Source organism: Alligator mississippiensis, chromosome 11, assembly GCF_030867095.1.
Source record: "Alligator mississippiensis isolate rAllMis1 chromosome 11, rAllMis1, whole genome shotgun sequence".
NCBI lineage: Eukaryota > Metazoa > Chordata > Crocodylia > Alligatoridae > Alligator > Alligator mississippiensis.
The window spans coordinates 7,781,564-7,799,630 of NC_081834.1; the positions used below are offsets into that span (position 1 = coordinate 7,781,564).

Below are 18,067 nucleotides of genomic sequence, written 5' to 3' on the forward strand. Positions count from 1 at the left end.
TCCTCATGCTTTGCCACTAGTTGAGTGGCCTTGCTCAACTGGGAGTGCATCATCCATCTCTTCTGCCCGTCCTTGAGCAGCAGAGAGGCCACGCTTGGCGCATCCCTGTGCCACCCCAGAATGGCAGGGCTGCGGAGATCATTCAATCCAGCTCTTTGAGGTAACGTCTATCTCTCCATCTACTAGAGGTTTTTCCAGCACGCCAGTCTGAACTCTTCAACTCAGCTGAACTCTTTTGAAGCAGAAGCAGCCTTCTTGAAACAGGATGCTAGCAGCTTGCAAGAGCTATGCATGCCCTGCTCCATGGAGGGAGCCCAGAACTGAAAGGAAGGGACCGCTTCCAGCAGGCAAGGGCAGGGATCTAGAGCAAATGGGGAGGATTTGGCAAAGGTAAGGAGGACACAGGCACTTCACGCTCCTGAGAGACACCCCAAGGCTGTGTCACTGCGGGGAGTCCTTGCACCAGTCTGCATGTAAAAGTTTGAGGCCAGCTAGCACGTATCAAGGGCTCCGAGGACGTATCTCTCTGCCACCCTCCACCCCAGGATGCAGTCCCTTGCACATGGAACTTTTTAAGGGCTTGTACTGAACTTGTTATTCAGATCGAAGCCATGGGTTCAAGCCGGGCCAAAGAAAACATACCAGGGCAGAATACACCCCATCAGCTCCACCAACCGCTCAGCAGGAAATCAACAGGCTGCATTTGGAGCTAATTAAAAGCAGGGAGGGAGAAGGAGGGGGAGGTGGTACTGCTGGAACAAGATCTTGGCATCTGGGGGCTGCAGCTGCCAGTGCTCAGCCCTCATCTCCTGTGGCCATACCTGTTCATTCCAGTTCTGGAGCAGACGGAGGAGCCAGAGGAAGGATAACCATTCAACACCCCGGGCTCCAGAATCCAACACTACGAGTGAAATAACCCCGAGACGGGCGATCCACTCGAACATCTGTGGCTGTGACAGAAAGCCCGTGTTGTAATCAAGAAGGCAAACATGTGCATGAAACTGGCTGGCAGCCGGGGCGGTCTGCGCCGTTCACGTCAGAGAGGGCTCACGCACCGCTGCCTTTGTGTCTGTTGCCCCTTTAAATCTACCCATTTGGCCACTTTTGTGCCCATTTTGGTGCAGACTCTTGCAGAATGTGCACCGCGCAGTCTCTGTCTCGCGTGGTAACTTGACTTTCGTTCTTTCCTGTGTCTTTCATTAAGGACTGAAAATACACGTTTGGCCTTTCATAGATTCATAGATGTTAGGGTCGGTAGACATCTAAATGCCAGTTTCTTTGGCCTGGAGGGTAAATTCCAAGCTCAAGTATTCGCTACAGGACGCTCCAAAATGTACAGCTCTTGGCTGGGCATCTCAGCTGAACTCAAGGGCTAGGCTGCGGCACAAAGAGAGAGCTAGCACCAAGCCGATTCCTTACAGGGCGTCGCGGATCTACTTCTGTCATTACTGGGCCCTGGTTTAGTGCCCTGGGTCACGCACTGAAGATGTAAGTCCTTGTTGGTGGCCTCTGAGCCCATCCCAAAGCTTCTCCAGAGCCTCCAAGTCAACGTTTCTCAACCCATGGGTCACGACCCAAAGGTGGGTGGCAAGAATATATGAAAGGGTCGCAAACAAATCTTAAAAATAGATGCTCCTTTAAAGGAAAAAATCGTGGGAAACTGTGGCTTTTTCCTTGCAGGCTGCAGCTCTGCTATGCCCCATGCACCCACCGCCTGCCCCGCACCCTGGGAGCTGCGTCTGGGCACAGGGGGCAGCAGGTTGGGAGTGGGGGGCACTGGGTTGGGACTGGCCATCCGCATCTACAAAGGGGTCCCGGTACAAAAAAGGTTGAGAACCACTGCTCTAAGTGAACTCGAACCAAGTGTTTGCCTCCAAAGGGCATAATGGTCTAGGAATCAGAGGCAGGGGTTGAAAATCAGGGCTCCTGACTCGTTTCCACACCTGGGATGGCGAGTGCTGGTAGTGCCTAGCTCTGTGGCGTGTGTGTCAACAGCGGTGCTCACAAACACAAAAGCAAAAAGAAAAAAAAAAATCAGTGTCCCCATTTTACAGACGAGACTACTGAGGCAGAGCAGGGCCGTGGCTGCCCACAGTGGCAGACTCAAGCCGCGAAGTCAGGTTGCAGATGGGACTCGGGACCCCCTCCAGCCTGTCCCGGGGGGGGGGGGGGGGGGCGAGCTCCTGCCCGTGGAGTGGGGCGCCGGGGGGGGGGGGGGGTGACACTGGCCCTTTAAATGTAGTCCCGGCCTCTTGACACGTTCCAGCGCTGGGCGCTCAACCGAACTTGACACCCAGGCCCCGCCTCCCCTCCCGGTCTATTGGTCGTGTGGCGTCCTCTTCCCGCCTTCAGCGGGGAGCCCGGCCAATCACCACGGGGAAGTGGAGAACAGTAGGTTCGAGTGCGAAGGCGGCGGCTGGACGGTCCGCGGAGGAGCGGAGGGTTAGTGAAGAGTGCGGGGGGGGTCGAGCTGGACGGGCCCATTCCTTTCTTGAGGGGTGGGGGGGGCGAGGTGGACGAGCCCATTCCTTTCCTGTGGGGTGATGTGAGGGGGGCGAGCTGGACGAGCCTATTCCTGCCCCGCGAGGGTGGGCGAGTTGGATGAGCCCATTCCTGCCGGGGGGGGGGCGAGCTGGACGAGCCCATTCCTGCCCCGCCGGGGCGAAGGGGGGCGAACTGGACGAGCCCATTCCTGCCGGGGGGGGGGCGAGCTGGACGGACCCATTCCTGCCCCCCCGGGGTGGGGGAGTGGCCCTGCTGGGGGCGAACCCAAGCCTGAGGTGGGACAGTGAGCCCCCCCCCCCTCCCGGACCCTGTGGTCTTGCCCCCTTCCCCCCCCCGCGGGGCAGGTGGTAGCGCCCCCTGAGGGCCGCTCTGTGCCCCCCGCCCTTTGGCCTGAGCCGTTGTCCCGGGATAAGCCCGACCCGCGACAAGTGGGGGCGGGGCCTGAGAGGTGGGGGCGGGGCGGGGGAACGAGGCGGGAGTGGGGGGGGGAATGGGATCAGGAGGCCACATGGATTTGGGGGCACACTGATTCCGGGGGGTGGGATCTGGTTTGGGGGGCTCTGCCCCCCCTCCCCGTGTCTCCCAGGCCCCTGACGCGTCTCTGCTTTCCGTTGCAGGAGCTGGGATACATCATGAGGCTGAACGAGGGGCCGACCAGATCCTTTCAGGCTCCCGTGACCGTCCGTAACTACCCGAGCAGCCACGTCTATGTGTTTCCAGATGGCCGGTGGGACTCGGATGAGTCATCGGAGGAAGAGTTTGACGTCGTGGAGCTACGCCCGAGGGGCAAGGAGCAGCAGAGACGCGCGGCTTCCCGGGAGAAGGTCGGGGACGTGGTGCTGCTGGAACGAGAGATCACGGCGGGCGACAGCCTTAACAAGCTCGCTCTGCAGTACGGCTGTAAAGTAAGAGCCGGGCTCCCGCGGCGGATGCAGCTGCTGTAATTTTTAATTTTCTTTAGTCTGTAGTTTCACGGGGGTTTCTGTAACCACCTGTGACTGCACCAGATACCTCCGCGTCTCTTATTCCAGAGAGAAATCTGGTGGCGTGGAAAGGCAGCTGCCTCTGTGTGCGTACGTATGCGCTGAATGATTGGCGCCTTGATAAAAACCAAGCTAAGCAGGGTGCCCGGTGAGTCCTTTAACTCGTATTATAACGCATAAATACTAATAATGATCGGTTGTGGGCATCTCTACGCCCTCCGTGACCTGGATTCCTGTGCGACGTGTGACTGAACCGCGTGGCGCGCTCACGTAGCTTCCACCCAGCGATTATTTTATGAGCGAGGGCCGTATCTGTGTAGAGGATAGGCTGGGAGTGCCCTGCCCTACAAGAGCGGGCTGGCTGTTAAGCAATCGGATGGATTCGTGCTGCCTGGTCAGAGGGCAGCGATATCGAAGGGTTTCTCTCCTCAGGATGCTCTGTTTGAAGGACCAGAATTTACAGGTATCAAAAGGAGCAGGTTTAAAGGAGGTATTTGGAGGGAGTGAGAGTCAAGATCATTAAGGACAGAGGTTTTATTTCGGCTTCCTGCTGCCCCTGAAACGCGTGCGTTCCAGCTGTCGGCAGGGCAGACAGGAACTTCATAGCTGTCTCTGCTTCTCCTCGCTCACGCTGCGAGTCTCAGCCCTTCAACCATGCTCGTCTCACAGCTGCCTCCTTTACTAATAGCAAAAGTAGCCCCAGGAGCACTTAATTGTAAATGCACACCATCGGTATGATGGTGGTATGTGCTGGTATTCACACTGACCTGCAGAAGGATTTCAGAAGAAGGGGAGCTGGCAGGTCGTAGAACTGTCTGAGCAGTATTTCAGTAGTGCCCTGCTGTAACGGCTGAGCAGGGCTAAACGTTTTGGATCCGAACGCAGGACTGCAATTTCAAACAGTCCGTGATATAAAGGTGCAAAACTATCAAAAGTTTTTATGTCCTGCCAATGCGCTTTGCACTTCTCCAGGTCCAAAGACAAATAGTGCTTGAATAGACTTTGACCAGAACAGGCAGTAGCAGCTGGTATCGCACATTATCTGCTAGTAAATATAAAGTAGTTTCTCAAGTGTCAGCAGTTCTAAAGCAGTGTTTCTTACACTAAGACAAATCACCGTGAGCAAAAACTGGAGTAAATTCCTCACAAGGAAGTCATTCAAATTCTGGAGGGACTTTGTCCATCCTTCTCTTATACTGTTTTACATCTCGCATTCGGAAGAGAAGACGGTGCTCTGCAGGACTAGCTTCAGGAAGAATGTCTGAGCTCTTTGGACTGGAGCAGAGGTGTGTGTTTGAACGGCAGTGGTCCCTAGCATTCAGTCCAGTATGGATCTGCTGGTATTTTGTCCCAGTGATGTGCAGGAGGTAACTCCTGGGAGTGAGCTGAAGGACTAGGCAAGAAATGATGAGCTGGGGCATGAGATGGGCGGTATCTCAGAGTAAGGAATGTAGCTTGTAACATGAATGTAACATGATGAGAACATTGCCCTTGATTTCATTAGAGGATTTTTATCTCCTGCTTTTAAAGGAAGGCGATAAGTGTTTCTCCTTGTGTAAGACACTTTGAGAGTGATGTTTGAGGTGTCCTCCTTTATAAGAAGTGGATCTTTTACTCTGTCTTGGTTTTTTTTGGTGTTCCTTTGCTTTTTGGCTTCGCTGTTAGCTGGGACAGAGAGAACTCATTGCAGCCAGAAGAGCTGCTACAGGTCTGCACTCGCGCGCTATTCCCATAGGCAGCTTCCCTCTGTGCTGCCTGAGCTTGCAAGGTTTGGGTGGTTTGCGTAAGGTTTGTGCTGCCCGGGGAGATTTGCCTCTTCGTGTTGGAATGAAAACCTTATTGCTGGTGAACTCTGGGCCTCTTCACGCACAGGGAAACACTAATGCAGCAGGTCTGGTTCCTGGAGTTCTGCTAAAAGGGCTGATCCACTCTCCATTGCAGCCAGTGGATGGACTGCCCCTGGCTGTACGACTTGATTTTCTTAAACCCCTTCTCATCGCCTGCGTATCAGTCACAGGGAGGGCTATACACGTGCAGCAAGGCTGCTTGGATGTGTTGTAATTACAGACAAGGTTCCTTGGGTGAATTTGATATCTTTTATTAGACCAAACCAAATAGTTGGAGAAAAGTTATTAAGCAAGTTTTCGGGTTCAAAAACCCTTCGTCAGGCTGAGGAAGTTTCAGCAGTTGGTGTGTGCTCTTCCTGGATGGAATGAAAATGTAATTACAGCGCATTCGAGCAGACTTGATTAATCGAGTCTGCTGGAGCGTGGTAATTACTGCAGTCCAGCAGACTCCAGCGTCACGTGTATCAGTGCTCCCATGCTGAAAAATGGGGCGGTGTTTTAACTAAAGCTCGTTCAACAAGCTTTAGTTAAAGTGCCTCTGCTGCCATTTTTCAGCGTGGGGACGCTGATACACTTGACACTCTGGATGCTTTAATTAGAGCACCCCTCAGAGCCACTCTAATTAATTAAAGCCCACCCCCATTCCCGGAGCACTTGTATAAATGCCCTGGGAGGCTGGCACTAGGATTAAATTTCTAGTGCCTCCCAGATTCCCAGCATTTAAAACTGCCTGGCTTTCTGTGGCCATCTGCCACTTTACCTGTGCTGCCGGCTGGCTGAGATCTCCAGGGCTGGCCAGGAAAGAGAAACTCTTCAGGTGGCCATTGATCATCAGCTGCAGCGACAAAGCTGTTTGAGTTTCTGCTGGAGCTGTTTGCAAGCTCTTTGTTTAAACCAAGTCAGTGCACTGAGCTGGCCGTGCCGCTGCAATTCATTCTGGAAGAAAGAAGTTTGGCCTCTTTCAAGCTCCCCAAAGAAATATCCCCACTTCCTATAGTAAATGGAGCTTATCAGCATGAAATGAGCACAATGAAGACTAACCCCTAGGGACAGAAGTTACACATAAACCTGCCTGAGTCATCAGAAACTGGTTTAAATAAGTTCAGTGCATATAAACCAGTTTCAAAATGTCCGAAACTGGTTTAAGATAAACCTGGTTGAATGTTGTATCAGACTTAACTGATTTGGGTCGAATCGATTCATGGAACTTCTGTCCCCGACTCCTTGCTGCAAAGTTTGAATCAGTTCAGACTCAGGCTTTTTGAATGTCTGTCCCTGGAAACAGCAGTGTCTGTCTGGCGCTGTGTTTCTGCTGGGGGGTTTCTGCAGTGGCTCAGTTGGATGTGCTGCCTTCGGGTTTTGCCTGGAGCCCTGATGGTGTGTGCCCTGCGCTGCGTGTCTCCGAGATAACTCGGACTCCCTGGCACCTCGTTTGGAGAATTTACCTTCTGCCCTCCCCTTCTGTTGCCAGTTGAAAACCCAGAACAGGGCCCACATGTGGGTTTCCAGCTTTGAAAAGTTGAGTGCTACATTTGCTTACAGCATTGTCCTTTCATCTCTCCCCAGTGGGTCCAGGGGCACTAACACTGTCTCTGACAAAAAGATCCAGTCATTCATTGTTTGTTTCCCGGATGGATATTAGCCACGAGAAAAAACTAGCAGTGTCGGATACTCTGGCGGTAGCGCTGGAGCTGCAGATTCCCCATCTAGGCCAATGTTGTTCAGGTTCTGGCGGTGTCTAGAAGCCCCCAGTCAGCAAGAGTCCCTGTTGGGCTGGGCACTGTACAGATATGGTGGGCTGTTTTCCCTGCCACAAGAAGCTAACGGGGCAGAGACATGATGGGGAGCAAAAGGCAGTGGGCAGTCAGTTCAGTGTGAACAAGAAGGCCATGTGGTTGCAGGAGAGGTAATCCCTTTTTTTTTCCAGCTGGGATTTCCATAGTGTTCACCAGAACGCCCCAAGGGATGACGAGGTTGAACGGTTATAAACTTCTGCAAGACCGTTTCAGGCTGGACATAAGGAAGAACTTCTTTACTGCCCAAGCCCCCAAGGTCTGGAATAGCCTGCCACCAGAGGTGGTTCAAGCGCCTACACTGAACACCTTCAAGAGAAAATTGGATGTTTATCTTGCTGGGATCCTATGACCCCAGCTGACTTTGTGCCCCTCGGGGCAGGGGGCTGGACTCAGTGATCTTCCGAGGTCCCTTCCACCCCTAATGTCTATGAAATCTATGAAATTTCCAAAGTGATTTGTTTCTCTCCATCCAACTCATCTCACTCTGTATCTTGTCCTTGCACCATTATCTGTGTGGTCCTGGGTTGTCATTTTCTTCCTCAAATGATTAAGTATTTGTACTCTCAAAGTATTAAGCAACCCAGCCATGGGCCAGGACCCCCTTGTGCTGGGTGCTGTACAGACTCAGGTTGGAAAGATGTTCTGATGCCAAGAGCTTACAGCCGAACTCAGCCTTTAGCAAGGAGCTGTTTTTCCCCATAGGTAATCCAGGAAAAAAGCCTCTGCAGGGTGGGCACAGGCTCTCCAGGGGACACTCCCTGAGCTGATTGCCTTTCTATCCCCAGTCCTCTTAAAGCTGGTCAGAAACCAGAGCCAAAAGATTTGTGTGCAGTGAGAGCAGAGTGGGGCTACCTGCCTTTACACTGCTGGGAGTCCTTGCAGGCTAGCGTTTGAATCCTCCTTGCCTTCAAACCGGACAGTTAGTTTCATAAGAGATGTGACGAAGTGCGGAAGTCCCACGCTTCTCTCGGAAGTAGCCGTGTTCTTGACACGAGAGTTGCATGTGGTGAAGACGTGTCACCCGCAGAGCCCGCAGTTCCCCCCTCGATGAGGCTAGTTATGAAATGAGTCTGGTTTCTGCTAGACTTTTCAGCCCGCCGAGATCTGGTAGTCTGCAGCAGGAAGCGGCGTGGGGGCCAGAACATGGTGCGTCTGAGCCTGGAACGAGCAGGGCCAGAGCAGGTTTGGGTTTTGGCTACAAAATTCCTCTCCGGGCAGGACTAGTGCTACTCCAGGAGACAAGGCAAAGGCAGCACACGCTTCACGTGGAGCAGGGTAGTTTTGTTTGTTCACGCACCGATTGTCTGCTTACCCAAAAGAGCTAAAGGTACTTTATTCACAGAGTGCGGGGGGCGTGGAAGTGACTTTAAAAAGTCCTCACCACCACAGCTTTCCCCAACAAAGCTAAGGCAAGAACAGCGGTGGCGGACAGTAGAAACCACAGAGATGGGAAGGAAAAGGCAATAAGGCACACGCAGCATTTCTTTAGGAACCTGTCACACTTCTGACTGCTGGCTGGAAAGGCTACAAGAATATGTGCTTGATGAGGCCCCATGTTTGCTCCCACCGTACGGACGTGCGCCGCGTGTGCTGCGGTTTGTTTTCATGTCGGCAATCCTAAAGGATCACAAGAGCTCAGCCTAATGTGTCTGTCCTTTCTGGTTTCCGTAGGTTGCAGATATCAAGCGCATCAACAACTTCATCCGGGAGCAGGACTTGTACGCTCTGAAGTCCATCAAGATCCCTGTAAAGACCCATGGGGTGTTAACCGAGACCAGCAAAGAATTAAAAGCTCCTCAGAGTGAACGTGCCCAGGCCGCCCTGACCCTCGTTGATCCACCGGGGCCTGAGGAGGCAGCCTCGAGCAGCAGCTTTGTTGAATCCGGGCACCTGACTGACTACTTTAAAGAGATCGACAAGAGTATTCAGGATGTGGTGCAGTCGGAAGTCAGTATAAACGTAGACTGCGTTGAGGCACCAAACTGGCTACCTGTCGGCTCTGGAAGACCGAAAGAGGCCAGTACAGGGGCAGACTGTGGAATCCAGTGGTGGAATGCGGTTTTCATCATGCTCCTGATAGGAATCGTCCTGCCGGTATTTTATATTGTCTATTTTAAAACACAAGAGACCACGGCGGCAGCCCATGCCTCAAACACAACGTTTGCCTCAAACCTCTCGGCTCACAGAACCGGGGGGGAATTGTCACTACACTTACCTGCAGAGAAGCTCCCCAAATCGGGGAGACAGCCCAGCACTGTCTCCCTTCCCAACATGCATGCCCATAAACCAGTGACTCTGTCCTCACCAGTTTCAGGGGGCTAATTTAAGTCAATCGTAGGTGACTGGTGGGCTGCGGCTGCTGTGTTTTTATGGAAGAATAAAGATGCTTCGTGGCTAACGGAGTTCAACAGCCAGCTGGCTTTATGTTCATAAGCTCTGCCAAGGGAAAGTATAGTGGAGCAACCTGCTCTTTTTTGGTTGGTTCAAGTATCCCTCAGGAGTGGCCTTGTCTAGGAATCTGAACCAGCCAAGCACTGGCTCTGCAGGCGCTCAGCTATTTAGTGTTATTGAGAGAAAAGTCAATCGGGCAAGAGACATTTTATGTGGACAGGGGTTGGGGGCTGGAGTGAAAATGCTTTTTCTCTTGCTGGAACAGAGTCACCCTGGTATCTTTACCCTAACTGTGAGCTTATAGCTCGAGTGGCTGCACTACACTGCCGTCTGACCTCACTGTGTAGGCTTGTGCCTCCGTAAGAGTTTACTCTGCCAGTGACCAAATCAAGCTAAATTTATCTAGAACGATTGAGGCCTCTGCCACGTACAAAGCCTTGCTCTTTCATGGAAACGCCTAGACTGCAGGAGGCCTGCACACCACTATCTTCAGTTGGAGAGCTCACTGCTGCAGTAGGTTTCTCAGGCTTGCCTCGTGGTGGGAAGTTCACCACATTTTCAGTGCCCAGGGGGGTGTCTGAGACACTTAGGTTTGTCAGCCTGTGCTGAGTTTGTCAGCCTGTGAATTAGGAATTCAGGTCTCAGCAAGTTGATCTCCCCTTTATGAAGTGGTAAAAAGGCAGGGCAAACTAGCCCTGTGATATCAGGAAACCCCAGAAAGAGCTGAACTCCTTCCCATGGGTGAGGGCTTACAACACTAAGAGTCAGAGCTGGACACAGGCATGGGTGAACCAGGTGGCTATCCAGGGCCCAAGCAGTAAGGGGGCCTGAAAATGGTAATTTTTTTTTCCGTTGTCCGATTGTATTATTATCGTTATCTCTGGCAACGTGGGGGGCCTGATACTAAAAGTTCACTGGGGGCTGCCAGGAGTCTCGGCACAGTACTGTGAACAGTTTGTTTGAACTGCAGATCCTCATAGGTGTTCTTGGTGCCTGAGCAAGGCGCCAGGTCTTGAAAGATGCTAATCAGGCTCTTGATACATCCGAGTCTGTTAGGGTTTACCATATGGTTTTTTCCAAGCCTGGTTCACACTGTGTGCTTGGGGTTTGGAACCGGCAGTAAAATCTTCCTCAAAGTCCATTTCAGCGGAAGGAGAACTGCCCAAACAGTTATGCCACCTCCTGGCTGAACACTAAGGTCACATTTTTGCAGTCCTCCAACGTAGACTACTCCAAGGGACGACTGTACAAAATAGAAACCTACAGTGTGCTGCCTAAACATCAGCTCTTTCAGCACAGAGCAAACACGAAGGAGCTCGAACCTCCCCAGTGCCCGGACACCAGTTCCCATGGTGCTCCCACTGTGCTTTATGTGTTGGCTAGCCTGATTTTTTTTCTTCCTGGAGGCTGTAGTTATGGCTTGCAGCAAGCCAAGGGCCCCGTGAGCATAGGCAGTAGGTGACTTCATTTTTTTTGTCGGGTGTGGCTCTGGAATTCGGTGTTTGCTGTAGAATCAAGGTTAACAAGCAGCTTGTTGGTGAGCGGTGCATACAGCCTTGACATGAAATAGCCAGGTTTGTCCTCTAATAGTGATGGGAGCAGGTCGTTAGCATCTTTCGGAGGTGCCAGTATTAGGGAGTGGAGGAAATGGGAAGTCAGGGAAAAGCAACCTTGAAACGCTTCTGTAGCACGAAGGCAGTTCCTGCTCCTCACCTCCACTAGAGGGCACTGCCGCTACAGAAAACCGTCCGCGTCTGCGCTGGGCGAAGGAAATGCCACGGAGAGCCCCAACTTGCGCTGCAGCCGTGTTGGTTGGTGCCGTACCGAGTGCACGGCGACATTGTTTCATGTAGGCTGAATGCGGTGGGCATCTGTTTTCTTTTTCCTTTTCCTTGCAAGGTCGGCGAATATCCCGGTCCAGGGTGCTGGGATGACATAAAGGATCATGACACTCAATATTGCTGTTTTGAGATACGTTATTGCTGATGCAGCCTCTTCCCGGCCTGAGGACGCACACGGACAGCACTGGTGTTTGCAGCAGCCCGGAAGCTGAAGAAGTGGTGTCCACGGCCAGGGGAGCTGCCAGCTGTGGTGCCTGAGTGCTGCCCCGAGGGCTGGACTGACCAGGGCAGGATTGGGACATGGTTTGGACACGGGGCTCTTTTGCAGCGAGGAGGAAGCTCTGGGCAGGAGCCAGGGGAGAAACCTCTGTTGTTTTTAAAAGGTGCCAAAATCCTCAGGTTTCATAAGGCAGCTGTGTCTATTTTAAATACAAATGTATTTTCTTCTGTGAAGGAAACTCTGTCCCTTTTGTTCTCTGAGGGTTGATGTGAAACTTCTGAATGGCGAATGAGTCAATAAAAGCACAACGGGAACTACCCTGCCTACAGTCTCCTTCTCTGGCAGCAACGGCTGGTGACATCCCAGAGTGCAGCTTGCCTTAAAAGGAAGGATGGCAGATTTCAGCCAGAGCCTGCAGAGGCTATTTATGGAGCTGGAGCGTGGCTCTCATTCGCATCGGACAGAAATGCCCCCTTGGCAGCTGCCAATGATGCGTGTTCTTGTCAAAGCACTGAGGCTGCTGTCCATAGGCCTGGACAAGCCTCGTGTGTCCCACTTTGGAGGCATGGGGCTGGCTCCCCAGCAGGATCCCACTTCGTGTTGCGGTACCTGACTGCATGAATACGCAGCAGCCAGGTGCAGTGTCCTGTGCAACACCTGGAGGCAGACAGGTGCCCGAGGAGGGAAGCTGTCTTCAGCTGCTAAGGAGATGCTGAAACGCAGCATACGGCCCTCCTCTGGGCAGCAGCACTTCTGCCACAGCTGGGTGCCAGCCCCAGGCTTATCCCATAGATGCCTCCACTCTGGTGCCTGGCACCAGAGGGTTTCCGTAAGACAAGGGTCATCTTATAGAAAATATACAGACAAGCCTGGGCTCGAACCCAAGCCAGTGCTAGGGCAGCTGAGAGCCCATAACCACAAGGCTACAGAAGCACATACCTCTGGGTGCTCTTGGCCCAATGGCTCACGTGTGCCTGGGCTGAGAGGGAAAGGGCCACTAGTTCCCTTGGCTCTGCTGTGGGCAGGGGTCACTTGGGCACAAGCGCTCCAAGGGCCCAGGCAAAAGCTAAAGGGATTCCTGGTTTTGAACCATGATGTGGCTGAAGTAGGTCAGGTTTAAAGGTTTGTTGCTAGGGAGTCTGAAGATAACTTCAGATTCAGGCACTTCCAGATTTATGAGACCTAAGCCAGGAGCTTTCTGTGGGGTCTCAGTGACTCCTCATAAATAAGCTCCATTTCTAAGGCAGGGGACGCTCCAACCTGGCAGCTGTGGGAACCCCGGGGACCAAAGGACAAAGCTCCCAGATGTGAACATCTAGACGGCAGGTCCTCAGGCTCAACCCTATCTTCAGTGACAGCTGCATGCGTGGCCTTAGTTACCCCTGCCCCTTTCTGGTGTAAGCAACTGGACCCCAGTCACCAAGGCTGACGCCAAAGGAAAGTCAGAATCCGGCCACGGTTGCGTAGCAGCGTTGCCCGAAGGGTTAAAGGCAAGATGCAGCTGTAGATGGTGGACAGCTGAGGCAGCAGGAAGCTGCAGTAACGCCTCCAGATGTCATTGCCATGCGCTCGCTGCTCAAAGGGCGGCTCTTGCGCTTCCGCAGGAGCACTGGCCTCTCCTGTGCCCTGCTGATCCACTGCCCATCGCTGTTACATGGGAAGCTGCTGTTCCTGCTACAAGCAGGAAAAACAAGCGTCTGGGACCCTTGATAAAGCCCCCCCCCCCAATCAAAGGCAATGACCTACCTGTCAGCTCTGTTTCCTTTCAGCATGGATCCTGAGCTGGGCCCATCACCCAGTCAGCCAGTTCTGGGACTTAAGTCATGCCTGGCTCTGCTTCACCAGAACATCATCTCTCATGTCCCCTCCACAGATGCTGAAGGGGAAAGCACCTGTGACGTGCAGGCACTGCAAGCTGCATGTAGGATGCGTCATCAGCAGGGATTCTGGTTTTCTGTTTCCCACGGAAACCAGAGAAAACCACCGAGTTCCCCTTTTTATCAGAGAAAAGGTGGATTTCTCCTCTTAGCAGAGAAACCTGTGGATTCTCTGCTTTAGCAAACAGCTGGTCAAGCTCCAGCCTGCAAGAGCTGTTTGCAAACAGGGCAGACAACCCCCAGCCCTGCCCAGAGGCAGACGGGGGGGGGGGGGGGGGAGGGCAGGGCCTGAGGCTCTCAGTCAGCCACAGCTTCACTCTTCTCTTGGAGCCTGTGAAGTGGGGCTTGCAGGGACTGGGGGCTTGTGGGTCACAGCTGGGGGGCACCAGCAACACTGTGGAGAGCTAGCCCCACCACCTCCTGAGCAGGCAGCAGCAGTGGGGGAGCCGGCTCCGTGCTGCTTCTGCTGCAGCTGCCTGCTGTTGGGGGCAGGGACCTGCAGACTTGGGTCTCTGGCCCCATAGCCCTGGCAGCTGGGGCCCCTGTGGCAGGGCCATGGGGGGCAGGGGCTGTGGGTGGGGGTAAGAGGCACGAGTAGGGCAGGGGGCTGTTGTGGGGGCACTGAGGGGTACCAGCAGGGTTGGGATGGCTTTGGGGGTCAGTGAGGGGCACCAGCAGGGCTAGAGGGGGCTGCAGAGAGCTTTTCATTTTAATAATGGATTTGGGGGGTTTTATCAGAGAATTTGCGATTTTTGGTCAGAGAATTTGTGATTTTTTTATCAGAGAAAACCAGGATCCATGGTCATCAGTCATGCAGGGGTGCATCTTCACGGTCCTACCTGCTGGCCAGGGGCCGTAGGCTGCTTCCCTGTTACGCTTTCATTAACTTCAGCCACGACACACCCCAGCAAGTCACCACGTGCAGGCGGGCTGCTGCTGGCAGGAGCCCTGCTTTCAGCCAAGACCGGTTCCCCCAGCATGGGCAAAGTTGCCTCCGGGCTGCAGCCGGTCTGGTGTCAAACATTTCCATAACATCAGAAACAGAAACACAGGGCTGGCAGGGCCCTGAGGAGCCATCGAGTGCCCCCCCAGCCCACAACTCGAGGAGGCTCACGTCCATCTAAACCAGGGGTGGCAGTGTGGAGGGGGCAGGACTAATGTGCGGCATGCCTGCCAGAGAGGTTGGCTGCCACTGGTCTAAACCAGCTCAACCAAGCGTTTCTCCAAGCTGGTCTTGTGGTGCTGGAGGTACCAGGCCTCTCTAACCCTTTCCAGTCCCCAACTGTGAGGACACAGGTCCTGGGCTCAAAAATAACCTAGGATGGGAAGAAGCCTCCTAGGCCATCACACCCATGCCCTGCAGGCACAGGGGTCGTTCACCAAAGGACCCCACCACAATCACCACTGCAACCCCTCGCCCACAGTCACAAGGAGCGGTACCCTGAACACCCCGTAACCCGCCACAGCTGGAAGCCACGGAGACGAGGGCACTGCCAGTCCACTGCTGCCAGCACGACAGGCCTGCAGATGAGCTACTATAGGCTCAGAGGAGCCTAGGGAAGGAGCCTTCATGCCACAGAGGAAGGCAGACGCCTCCGTGCTCTGTGAGAGGGAGGAAAAAGGCCTTTCCGAGCCCAGATCGCATGCCCCTCAGCAGAGGCACCTCTGGGTTTCTGGGAGCATCACTGAGCTACAATGCCATCCCACTGTGCCAGCATCAGCTGTCAGGCACTAACACCCCAATTCACCCATCCCTCCTCTTCCTCTAGAAGTCAGTAGCCTTCAGGAGAGGCAAAAACACGTCTCTGCCTCATTCCCAGCTGCTGACAGCTTAAGCCCTGAAGCCTGGGCTTTTCTCAGCCTTCCCAGGGGAAGAAAGGCCCACGTCATCCCAGGTTAGCGTCAGCGTGACAGCACATTTTGAAACAGAAACGACTAAAGCCAGAATTAAGCTGGAAACTGAAGCCTTAACACAAGCTGCTCCTACATCAAAATGGCTTTGGGTTGCAATTGCCCACCTATGTGCATGGTTAAATCCATAAGCCCAAGCCCCTCCAGCCTCTCGTCTGAAGATGCGACTGAACCAGCTGCAAGTGGCCATGGGTGAGATGCCCGAGACTGAGAAGGCTACAGCCCCCGTGGTTCAGCCACGTCCCTGCCTGCCCTCGGCTCTTGGTTGCTGCTGCCTTCTTGCACAAAGCAAACCCAAGCGTCCGTTCAAGCTGAGGAGGCCTCAGCTTTAACCCTGGGGCGCTATGCTGGGAAAGGCGCGTGACATTTGCTGGCTTGGGCTCCAGCTCTGCAGGCAGCCTGGTTGCTTCTGGGCTTTCCAGTGCAGCGCTGGAGACAGCAACCTGCTCCTTGCATGGGCTCAGCCTGCTGTGGCGAGGCAGCACGGCTGCCCACATTTGCTGGCTGGTACACAAGTTAAACAGCAATAGGCACAGTGTCGGGACGGTCCTGGGCATTTCTTGCAGGCAGGCGGCGTTGATAGTCCCCAGTCATTAAGAAGAGCATGTCCATAAGCCTCAGCCAACACGCTGCACTGCTGGGATCATGGCTCTTACAGTAACCATGAGTCGCTATGATATTGTTTAGCAGCCACTGCACCTCTGCAGCCATCAGACGCGCCTGACATTTGCTGTTGGCCTGATCCTGAAGCTGCAGACAGGGCACTGAACCAAGTCTGCCTGGGAAGTCCCCAGACTGCTTAGCCCCAGCACGCTCACTCATTAACTTGGTGTTTTCCAACACCATAGCCCTCCAAGCCAAACCCCCACCTCCAGCTGCCACTAACCCGGTAGGGCACAGCTCCAGTGCAGCTACTGCAGTGGCTGAAGCAAGTGTTTATGTACCTGCACAGGCTGGTCCTGGGGCATGCCAGCAGCCTGGCCGTGACCATGCAGAGCCCTGCTGTCTCACAGGGTCTCAAGCGACCTGCGGACAAGAAAGTAGCACCATGAATTCACCAAAGGCATAGCAATATATCCTGCCCACCAGCCATCCCACAGGCTTTCAGTACTGAGCCTGTCTAGGGGCTGCATCCACCCCATGTGCTAACCGAGGCTGAGCAGACCACACGGGTTTGTGCTCATGAGCTCCGTGCAGGTGGCTGGAGAAGGTGGGACCCACATAGGTGCTGCGTTACCTGCCGGCCCCATCCTGGCTCCTTCACTAGGACTAGGGCTAAAACGTCACGGAGGAGCCAGGAACCAGACAGTTTCCCCCTCCCGTCCCCCCTCCCCTCCCCAAAGCAGCGCGCTGGTGCCTCTACTCCAGGGGCGGGCAATTATGTTGGGCAGAGGGTCACTTACTGAGTTTTGGCAAGCCATCGTGGGCCACATGACAGGCAGCCAGGGGCAGATAAATATTCATTTTCTAAATTTTTTAGGGGCCCTGCGGGCTGGACAGAATGGGCTGGCAGACTGCATCTGGCCCATGGGCCGCATTTTGCCCACCCCTGCTCTACTCTTTATTTAGCCTGATCATTTGTGAAGGTACAGCCCCCCCACACTGATGGCTGCCCATTTTAAATTACTATGCCTTGAAACTAGATCCAGTGGAAATGCTGCTAGCCTGCTGGACTGAGCATGCTTGGAGGAGGGAATAGCAGCTTCAGTGCCACCCAGCAGGCAGGGCACACGGGGTGATTTCAGATCCAGGCCTGAAACGTTACATCAGAGATGCGCTTGGCCAAAGCACCGCGGGCAAAAGGGCTCTATCACAGTAGCAATCAGCTGAGTGCTTCGCTCCTCTGTGTTGGTGCTGTAAGTTATGCACAAATCACCAACCACCAGCACAACACAGTAGGTAGGTGCCCCCCTCCCCGTATTTGGCTGGGTGACTGCTAGACAGCCTGAACTAGTGCTCACGTTTCCCCAAATGCACCCACACGCAGAAACAAAAAGAAGCTGCCCCAGGATGTAGCTCTTCAGTGTTTACGAGCCATCCGAGCCCTGGCGTGCACTGCCAGGGCATCCCAGAAAGAGAGCAGTAGGGGACTGTTTCTACAGCACTATAGCCAAGTGCAAGGAGCTTGCCTCTGGGCCTTCCAAAGGGAATCCAGTGTTGCTGACCTAGGCCTTAAAAATCTGCCCCAGGACTTAAACCTTGTTAAGGAGCTGGATGTTGGCATGGTTGGTGCAACAGGCCCAGTGGGCATCACTAGTTCAATGCTATACTGGGTGCCTCTTGTGTGCACTACTTGCCTTTCCCAGGATGCCCCAGCCTTCCTTATAGCTACAGCTGTTCAGACAGGCCTGCTTCACCACAGTGAGACTGCTAGGCTTTAAAAACTTTTCCAAGCCTTGAACTAGTTACTTGCAAGAGCCAGCTGGGATGCGAGAGATGTGATTTTTAAGCCTCTGTTGCTGCCCTGGGAATATTTTTAGCCGTCAGGCCTCAACGAGCAGGCCAGAGTCCTCCATGGCATTCAGAAATGCCCAGCACACAGCCTTGAACTTGAGCTACCAGAAAAGTAACACCAGGAAAAAGAGCAAGCTCAGAAAGGTTAGTGCAATGGGGAGGGCTCCAAGGGTCAGTTAGTGCAATGGGGAGGGCTCCAAGAAATGCATCTCTTAGGCCACTGGGGAAGCAATAGGGCTCCA

General features: G+C 53.7%; 1 protein-coding gene across 4 annotated transcripts in view; it reads left to right on the forward strand.

Annotated features, from left to right (window-relative positions):
- Positions 1 to 11,900, forward strand: part of LYSMD4 (LysM domain containing 4) — a 29,119-nt gene extending 17,219 nt beyond the window's left edge. Inside the window, exons 3-5 of one of the 4 annotated variants that reach the window (XM_019477843.2) lie at positions 3,123 to 3,410; positions 8,803 to 9,225; positions 11,422 to 11,900. In XM_019477843.2, coding sequence (XP_019333388.1) covers positions 3,123 to 3,410; positions 8,803 to 9,225; positions 11,422 to 11,508 — 798 coding nt within the window. In that variant the 3' untranslated portion in view covers positions 11,509 to 11,900. Of the gene's footprint in view, positions 1 to 2,358; positions 2,443 to 2,868; positions 2,954 to 3,122; positions 3,411 to 8,802; positions 9,535 to 11,421 lie in introns of those variants that run through there. The other 3 variants (XM_014606137.3, XM_059714562.1, XM_019477841.2) reach the window with 3 other exon arrangements.
- The last annotated feature ends 6,167 nt before the right edge of the window (positions 11,901 to 18,067 follow it).